General features: G+C 41.0%; 1 protein-coding gene across 1 annotated transcript; it reads right to left on the bottom strand.

Annotated features, from left to right (window-relative positions):
• Positions 1–4,213: 4,213 nt before the first annotated feature.
• On the bottom strand, positions 4,214–5,170 carry LOC102859186 (mas-related G-protein coupled receptor member X2-like). The gene has a single exon (XM_006892063.1). The coding sequence runs from the start codon at positions 5,168–5,170 to the stop codon at positions 4,214–4,216; it is 957 nt and encodes a 318-aa protein (XP_006892125.1).
• Between the last annotated feature and the right edge of the window lie 5,064 nt (positions 5,171–10,234).

Here is a 10,234-nt window from a genome sequence, read left to right as displayed (position 1 = left end):
CCCTGGCGTACGCCCTTCCCAATTTTGAACCATGCAGTGTGTCCTTGCTCTGTTCTGATGACTGCCTCTTGGTCAAAGTATAGGTTTCTCATTAGCATGATCAAGTGTTCTGGTATTCCCATTCTTCTCAGAGTCAGCCACAGTTTGTTATGATCCACACAGTCAAATGCCTTTACATAGTCAATGAAACACAGGTAGTCATTCCTCTGGTACTCCCTGCTTTCAGCTAAGATCCATCTAACATCAACTACAATATCCCTAGTATCACGACCCCTTCTAGCCCCAGCCTGGACTTCTGGCAGTTCTCTGCTGATGTGTTGTTCCAGTAATTTTTGGATAATCTTCAGTAGAATTTTGCTTGCATGTGAAATCAATGATATTGTTCTATCGTTTCCATACTCTGTTTGGTCAACCCTTCTTTGGGATAGGAACAAATATAGATCTCATCCAGTCAGTTGGCCAGGTGGTTGTTCTCCAGATTTCTTGGCACAACTTGGTGAGCATGTCCAGGGCAACATCTGTTACCTGAAATACGTCAATTGGTATACCATCTATTCCTGGGGCCTTATTTTTTGCTATTTCCTTCAAAGCTGCTTGACCTTCTTCCTTCATCACCATAGGCTCTTGCTCATATGTTGTTTCATGAAATTCTTCTGTGTCTGCCAATTGCTTTTGATACAGTGACTCAGTATATTCTTTGCATCTTCTTTTAATACTTCCTGGATCATTTAATATTCCTGCCTAAAGCATCCTTGATTATAGCAACTCGAGGTTTGAATTTGTTCTTCAGTTCCTTGAGCTTAAGAAATGCTGAGCGGGGAGCTCTGGTGGCCTAGTGGCAAGGAGCTGCAACTACAATCCCAGAGGCGCACGGTTCGAATCCACCAGATGCTCTGCCAGGAAAGGAGGGACAATTTTCTCCTGTATCAGTCAAATCTGATTTGACGGTACACGCACACAAAAATAATAAAATTTTAAAAAAAGAAAGAAATGCTGAGCGAGTTCAGCCTTTTGATTTTCTGACTCCACCTCCTTACACATTTCATTGTAATATTTTCTTTGTCATCCCGTGCTGTCTTTTGAAATCTTCTATTCAACTCTGTTAGTATCTTTTTTTTTTCTTTTAGTATCTTGAATTCTTCCCTCTGCTTTGGCTTCTCTGCACTCCAGCTCAATTTTCAGAGTCTCTTCTGATATCCATTTTGGTCTTTTCTTCCTCTTCTGTCTTTTTTCCTCTAGGAAAGCTTAAACGTCCCCACCAGAGCAGCACACCAACCCTGTAGGGTTAGAATGTGATGGTTGGCACTAAACCAGCCTACGTCAGATCTCGCTTCCACCACCTACTAGCTGTGCAACACTGAGATCACGAAGCAACCTCCCTGATCCTCAGTTCCTTCCATTTTAGGATAAGGGGATTAGTCTTTACCTCATATGGCCATTGAGATGGCATCAAGGTTCCTAGTAACAAGGAAATGAAAGGGCTGGCATTAGCTGTTTCCCCACTGGTCTTGGTCCCCAGAAGCCAGGTTCCCAGTACTAATCCTCTGTGAGTCCACATATGCACAATGTCCTGCTCAGAGCAGATGTCCAGTCAGTCACTGACCATCAGACAACCAACCAGGCAAGCACCCAAATGCCCCAAATGAGTGATGACTGAATGAATGGAGGTGGGGTCACCCAACAGACTCTCCCATGTGGAAAATACAAGGATGATCACTGTGTTGACATGAGGATTTTAGGAATATCCTCTACCTATGATGTAAGAAAGGGGAAAATAAGAATACGCATGCCTTGTGCGTGAAGAAATACTGAAAGGACAAACAAAATACAACAGAAAGGGCTACCTATTTGGTTTGGGCATTTTTATTTTAAATAAATGATTTTATCTTTTGTAGATATAGTGAATTATTTATGAGTGAAATGAAAAGATTCCTGAGGTTTGCCCAAAATAACACATGAGTAAGAGACTGGAGGTCAGAGGAAAAGGATCAAGCTTGGCCACATGATGGTAATTGAGGATTCTGGGTACGTTGTGGTTCATTTTGCTAATCTACCTACTGTCACATCAGTTTGAAGTTTTTAATAATACTGTGTTGGATTTTGGGGTTTGGTTTTTTTAGGATATTGTTTTTATTTGTATTTTTGTTATTTTTAAAATTGTGCTGTTGTTAGCTGAGTCGATTAGAACTCATGGCCAGCCCTTGGGTTACAGAGCAGAATGGTTCCACTCAACTTCCCTGTCTGTAATCTTTTTTTTTAAAAAAAAGAAAAGTAGATCTTTTTTTTTTTTCATTTTATTGACTTTAATAAATAAACATTTACAGAGATTTTGGATTTCCATTCATTCATTGTTGCATTTTTCTCCCTGTCCCCCCTCCCCCAGTTCACTCTTCTCTTTGAAAAGTTAAAGAAAAATTCTTTCATTGGTATACAATCCTCCCCCCTGCCCCTCACCTCAGTACACTCCACTATGCAACCTTCATTCTGGACTCTTGTCATTTCCATAATACCCAATCATATATTGTTTTTAAACAGTTCTCTCCCTCATCTGTTTCAATGCACTATACATAATTTATCCATTTTTTCTCAGTCTCTCCCCAACCCTGATGTCAGTCCCATTCTACAACAGTGGCACTATGCAGTATTTGTCCTTTTGGTCCTTTTGTGACTGAGATATTTCACTCAGTATATTGTCCTCCAGGGTCACCCATTTTGAATAATATTGCATGAGTTCCTTGTTTTTCAATGCAGCATAGTATTCCATTGTGTGAATATACCACAGCTTCTCTATCCATTTGTTTGTTGATGGGCACTTAGGTTGTTTCCAATTCTTTGCTATTGTGAACAAAGCTGCAATAAACATGGGTGTGCATCTATCTGTCTGTAATCTTAATGGAAAGGATCCTCAGTGGCACTATAGCCTAAACACTGGGATGCCAACCAAAAGGAGGCCATCTGCTCCCATAAAGATCTGTTGTTTGTTGTTGTTCTGTATCATCTAGCTGAGAATGACAGATAGCTAATCCATCAGCTGGTTTTCAGAGGCAATAAATCAAATGGGAGGATATAGCCCATTCTTCTCTTGTGGAGCAGATGGTGGATTCAAGCCACCAGCCTTTGAGTTGGCAGAACAGCTCCTTACCACTAGGCCACCAGAGCTCATGCCCAAAGATTCACAGTCTTCAGAGACCTGTGGAGCAGATCTACTGAGCTTATACAGGGCAGTTGTTCTACTTGGCTTTAGAGGGCCACTATGGGTTGGAATGGAATTAATGACAGTGGGTAATCTTGACACAAGCAGATCAAGGCCTTTTCTTCTAGACCACTAATGACTGGGTTTTAACCATCAACCTAACAGTTAAACACAAACTTAAACATGTCCATTTCGATGGGATTGAGCACCTTCACACTGTTGTTCAATTATCACCACTGTCTAGTTCCAAAATGTTTTGCTCACTCCCACACCCACCAACAGTCACTAATTAAGATGTTAATTACGTTAGCTAATAGCATAAGAGAGAATTCTTATGGCCTAGTGGCAAGAAGCTGCACTGCAGTCCCAAAGACACACAGTTTGAGGCCAGCAGCTGCTCTGCCCTGTGGGAGAAGGATGGGCCATCTCCGCCCCAGTGATTAACTACCTCTGAAAACCTGTCAGCAGGTCAGCTATGCATTGGCTCCGACTCTCTGGTACACAACCACAACAACAAGATTATAAGATATGAATATTTCTTTAATTCTAAGCACCACTATCCTCATAATGACAAAAAATAGTAGAACCATCCTAGACCCTAGATGAGGGGACGATTACATGGATAGAGGGTGAAGGTCCTTGAGTATGGTAATTCTTAAGACAATGCACTCAGAATTTGTTAAGCACATATTTTCTTTTTAATCACTAAAAATGTAAAATAATACAATATTATCTTATTACATATAATATACAATAGTTGGGAAAGAATAGTAATAATATCTTGTCCATTTCTACTGAGGGAGAAGGCTGAGCTGTCTCCTTCTGTGTGATTAAATGCCTCTGAAAAGACACTTGAGCATCAGCTGTGGGTTGGTTGTGACTCGACGGTACACAACAAAACAATATCCACTTGTAATGAGAAGCATGAAGATGACAAAAATGAAGAAAATTACTTAAGTTTATAGGGACAAAATACACTCCAAAGTCACTTCTGTCTGACCAAAGCAGGGAATTTCAGCCCTACACCACACTCCTTCCAGATAACTCCATGGCTTCCTGAGGCGAGCTGCCTCCAGCTCCGATCACCTCAGGAGTGTCCTGCAGTGCCTTCAGGAGAACCATCTTGAGGGATCGCTGTCGCTGTCTAAAGGAACCAACAAAGAAATAAATGATGGGGTTGATGCTGCTGTTAACACAGGAAAGGAGTACAAGCCAGGGACGAGGCAATATTTCAAAATCATATGCAATCCAGGTAATTAGGAAGTATTGAATGCCCATGGGCAGGCCGCAGAGGAGAAAACTCAACACTGTGAGCACGATGGTCATGCAGAACCTCGTCAGTTTGTTTCTGTGGAAACCACAGAACATCTTCAGCAGCAGAGCCAGGCTAGACCCAGAGAGAACCACAAACAAGAAAATCATCCATGCAACAAAGACAAAATTAACTGCCTTACAGTGTCCATCTAGATAATAATATAAAAGGCCACACGTGTATCCATGCATAATGCTCAACAGTAGAGACAAAATACAGAGCAGGGCACATGTGACAGTGGACATGTGTCTTGGACGTCGGCATCGGTACCAGATGGGGAACAGGACACATAGGCAGCGCTCAATGCTAATGCAACTGAGAATGCTCAAGTCTGTGGTGTAGGCAAAGACCCATAAAACAGTGAAGAAATAAAGGGAGGGGTGGCCGAAAGTAGCATATCCTATTATCAGAAATGTAATCTCCAGGAATAGGACAAGACAGTCAATGCCTGCCAGGGTGAAAATGTAGACCGAGAAGGAGTTTCTTCTTGTTCTGAAGCCCAGAAGCCAGAATACAATGATATTTGCAACCAGGCCACTTAGGGAAATGATTAAAGCAAAAATCTGCAAGAGCAAGGTCATTGTGTTATCATCTGGAGGATCAGGCGGGTAACTTCCATTCTCAATTGTAAATTCCATTTCCAATGCTTGGGTGATTGTATTCATGATCAGGGATTCTCCACTGGTGTCCCTGGAAACACAAACAAGATTGATCATTATAGAAAACAAACTATCTGAACTAGAACAGTGTATGTGTCAGTTCGGTAGAAGACTGGGGTTGATGTACCCAGCCAGGTCAGAGTCGTGATTGAAGTCCTGAGATGTGAACCAGGTGATAAGTAGTACCTCTTCTGGTCCAGTGTTGAAGGTGTTTCAAGGAGTAGAGCACCCAGCCTGGGACAGAGTTTCTGCTTTCCTTAGAGGAGCCAAGGTTGGCCAGTCTGGCTGGACGTGATGTCTTTGTCAGTCCAGGGAGTGGGTGAAGGAGAAGTACCCAGTCAGAAATGGCTTGTTTAAGGAGACAATTACTGCTGATCTGACATGTCCAAGTGTGCCATATGAGAGTATGGAGTATGTCGGGTCCAAGGGACTGGCCTCAGTCAGAGGAGGTGTCCCCACTAAACCATGAACTGATTGCATACCAGATGTGGCACAGTTAGTAGGCTCGAGAAGAAACACTCTGAGAATTTATGACTTTAGATATAAGACTATATAGGCATGGTCTGAAGTAGAGTTGAGTCTTGTAGAGGGTAGGGGTGGGCACTGTCCTCTACCTGGCAAGTAGTGAGGTGGGAGTGAACTTGTAAGGACAAGGAAGGAGACTGGAACTTTTCAGCTTTGTGGCTATCACTACCTCTGCCACTACTGCTGCTTGAGTTCTCAAGACACAAGAGGGCCACTTTGCGCTGTTTAAAGTTCTCTATTCTGTTGCTCTCCTTATTCGAGTTCTCAGTTAAATTTTCCCCATCTGTCAGTGTGTGAAGGACTTCCTCATAATTTCTTTTTAAGTGTTGGCTCAAAGAATTATAGTCAATACCTGTTCTTTTTGTTTTCTTGTATCTCAGGTGCAGAGATACATCTGTTTTTCCATAATCTTCCTGTTTATTTTATGATACATGGACCCTTGTTTGTTTTATGGTTTGCTTTAATGGGTACTTCACTTGATGTCACTTTGCTGAATTAGAGGATGACTTGCATGTGGCTGTGATGCTTGTTTTATGTTTTGTGCATGTGCTTTCTTGCTTGTTTATCATTTGCTCATAGGGGTACAGAACTTGTTGGTCTGTTTGCTGTACGAGGATGACTTACATGTTGTTGGAAGCTATATTACTGGTATTTCTAATACTAGCTGTGTCACTCATGGTGAACAGGATTCAGAGGAACTTCCAGGCTAAGACAGACTAATAAGCAGGATTGATCATCTGCTTCTAAAATGAGAGGCCTTCAAAAACCCTGTGATTTCCAGAGGAACATTATTAAATATTGTCCCCAAAGTAGAGTTCCCTAAATTGGAAGGCACTAAAAAATGAACCAACACAGCTGTGAACATCCATTAATAATAAGAAAACAAAATATAAGAATTAAGAAGTTGCAAGAAATGAATAAATGAAACAGACATTCTAGGTATTAATGAGCTAAGACGGACTGGTATTGGCCAATTTTAACCAGTTAGTCATATGATCTACTATGTTGAGAATGGCGAATTGAAGAGAAATGGTGTCGCACTCATCATCAAAAAGAACATTTTAAGATCTATCCTGAAGTACAGCGTTGTGGTAGTATACTATCATAGACATAGAAGGAAAGCATGTGGTGAGGTGGAGAGAGGAAAAGAGTTGTTTGTTTTAATAATTGTTTTATTGTCTCATAATTTTGGATACATTTTTAAGAAATAATGACTAGGATGTTTAAAACAATGTTATCTTGAAGGACAATACTGTGAGTGATAGGGTACTGAACTGGAAATCATTAGGGAAGCAGATTGCTTCATAATTTTCCCCCAGAGTGGCTGGTGGATTTGAACTGCTGATGGGGAGGTAATCTGCTAAGTGTCTTCACCACTTTGCCAAAGACTGCCAGAGGAACAGTGTTTGTGTTGGAGGAAGTGCAACCAGAGTGGATTTTTTAGATGCAAGGATATAGACAGTTTCATTTACCTTGAATACATTGTCAAGAGGGGCTAATCCCTGGGAAATTGGTGGATTAGAAAAAGAAGATCCTCCACAAAATGGATTGACAGTGACTGTAACAATGGGCTGGAACATATCAGAGATGCTTAAAGTGGAGCAGGAGAGGAGAAGGTTCAGAACTGTTCACTGGGTTGCTATGAGTCCTAGTCAACCTCATGGTCCTTGAAAAAAACAGCAACAACACTTGACTATTGACACTCATGATCACCATCGTGGATAGGAATCATTAGCTCAGTTTTACAGAAACAAGAGTTGGAGGCTGGCAGAGATTAAATGATTTCTCAAACTGTGAGGAGTCCAGAACCAGGATTCAATCTTAGATTTTTGCTGAGATTACATTTTAGTATGTCCATGCTTTTTTTAAAAAAACAAAACAAAACAACAAACAGAAACCATGGAGATATTTCAGGAAAGAGTGAGCCCTGGTGCGACACGGCTTTGTATGTTGGGCTGCTAACTGGAAGATCTGGACTGTTAGTGACTCTGGACAGAAAAATGGGTTTAGATATTTACAACCTAGGGAACCTGATGAGTCACCTTGAGTCAAATCCACTCAAAGCAGTGTTTGGGCTTCTGTTTCTTTTGTTCTGTTACAGAGGGGCTCTGGCTGTGATGGAATTGTGGTTAAGGTATTTGGCTGCTATCCAAAAGGTGGGCAGTCTGAACCCCCTAGATGCTCTGAGGGAGAAAGGTCAGGCATCTACTTCTATACACTCTACCTTGTCCTACAAGGTGGCTGTGAGTCATTGCTGGCAGTATTTGTTTATTTATTCTATAATGGAAACTCCCCTTTATCAACTCTCCATACACTTTTCAAAGACCATGTAACACCCCTCATCATCAAGTAAGTAGAAGGAGAAAAGATAGCCAAACTGGGTCTAACATTCCTTTTGTCTAAGGACAGAGGTTCCCTCTCAAGAATAGGAAACTGGGAGCCTTTTACTCACTCGTTGCTCTCAGATTTATTGTATCCATACACCAAGGAGAAAGGAAAAAAATGTTTTAAGGACCTGAAAGGAATATAATAATTTTCTAGACAGGTTTAATGATGTCCTGGCCTCTTATGCAAAATATCCTCTAATGTCTAAGGATTGGGGGAACAAAAAGGTCTTTATGTTGTCCTTTTGTTTTTGTTTTTGTTTTTGTGATTTCCTGTGCCTAGCTGAAGCTCTGGTGGCTTAGTTGTACGGAATTGTGCTGCCAAAGCCAAGGTACATGGTCCTAATCCACCAGGGGCTCTGTGAGAGAAGATAGGCCATCAACTCTCATGTTGTTTACTGTCCCTGAAAACCCACTTTTCCAGGTATGGGTTGGATCTGACTCAACAGTACAAAGCAACAGGGCCTAGTTCTGTCTGTGAGACACAGTGGGTATTTAGGAAATTTTAAATCACCAAATAAGTATATTTGAATGAATGAATGTGGAGCACAAGAATTTGGGTTAAAACAAAAAAAAAAGATCTTCGAGGCAAAGTTGTTTGGTTTTTTTTTCTACCCTCTCCCTTACTTCTCATCCCTATTAACCCCCAAATTTGATTCTATCTTTGTATAAATGTTTTCTTAGCTTTTTATATTGCTAGTTTTTACCATGATTGTCCTTCTGTGACATGCTTATGTCACCCAGCAAAATGTGTTCTAGTTTCACCAATGCTGTGCTCTAGTTCACAATCCTTATTTTTAGTGATGTATATATTACACCTCATTGTGTGAAGGTACCACAGTGTCTTTAGCCATCGTTCACTGATGAGTGCTTGAGTTGCTTCCAGCTCTTTGCTATTACAAATAGAGCTGTCATGAACAGGAATGTGAGTGTGTTAGATGGTGTTGCAGCTCTCATTTGCTTGGCTACACTTAGTAGGGAAGCGATGATGGTGCAGTCTGTGGGGACTTGCTCTATTAATGGTGGCCTCTCTCTGGTCAGTTGAATCTACCAGCAGCTCTGCAGGAGGAAAATAATCAGTATCCTCCCATGCAATTTACAGCCTCCCAAAAACCTGCTGCAAGGTCAGCGATACGTTGGTTCCAACTTGATGGCAATGAGTGTGAGTCTTTATTGAGTGGACTTGCTGGATCAAATAGTATTTCTGTTCCCAGTTTTCTAAGAAATGGTCAAACTGCTTTCCATAGTGGTGGTACAAATTTATATTTCCACCTTGTAAAATGAAATCTTTAACAATTTCAGTCTTTTCTTTGGATATCATGGTGCTGTTGGTTTGTTTTTCTTTTTTTCCCAATTGTGAGAGATTTTGTTTTCTTTATGTTGAGATGTTGTTATATGCCAGGGGATAAAATTTGTCCTGATACATTCGGCTTTTTCTCCTCTTGTCTTTAGATTGCTGCAGAGAGAGCTTTTTAAATAAGAGCTGAATTTAAGTGTTATTTTTATGTTGCCGTCCACTCACTGCTCCTGTTTTATAGGAGCCCGATTGATATGATTGTATGATGTGGGGAAAGGAAGAGCATTCTACAATTGTATGATAAGCTCTCAGTCGTTTAGTCTGTTCTTGGTTCTATTTCTTAATTAATGCTTCTCAGCTTTTAAAATGGTCACACATTGATTGAGATTAGATGTCTAGAAGGGTTTGGAGATGGGAATTTTTCTTTCTCCATTTCAGGTATACAGAAGTATATTGAGTATTTCTCTTCCCCTGCATAAATTTAACTCAAAACTCAACTCATTGCCATTGATTTGGAACTAACTCATAGCTAAATCTCCTGTAGGTTTTTGAAATCTGTAAATCATAGGGAAGGAGATTGCCCCTTTTTCTGCCAAAGATCCCCTGGTAGATTTCAGCTGACACAAACAGCCACCACATTGATTGTTGTTGTTGTTGTTGTTGTTATGTGCAGTCGAGTCGCTTGAGACTCATAGCGATCATATTAACAACATCCCTAAACTCTGCTCTGTCCTGTGCCAATCACAATGTCTCTGACACTCCCATCCCGATTATCCCAGTCACTGAATCAGTCGACCTCATAGAGGGTCTTCCCCTCCTGCGCTGTCCCTCCACCCTCCCAAGCATGATGTCCCTCTCCAAGGA

Source organism: Elephantulus edwardii, unplaced genomic scaffold (genome assembly GCF_000299155.1).
Source record: "Elephantulus edwardii isolate Elephantulus edwardi_28Jun2011 unplaced genomic scaffold, EleEdw1.0 scaffold00109, whole genome shotgun sequence".
In the NCBI taxonomy this organism is placed as follows: Eukaryota; Metazoa; Chordata; class Mammalia; order Macroscelidea; family Macroscelididae; genus Elephantulus; species Elephantulus edwardii.
This window is presented reverse-complemented; position numbering and strand designations above follow the sequence as displayed.

What these genes read in the sequence shown, in the direction of transcription:
- LOC102859186 (XM_006892063.1), bottom strand. Translation starts at nt 5,170, where the DNA reads ATGAATACAATCACCCAAGCATTGGAAATGGAATTTACAATTGAGAAT.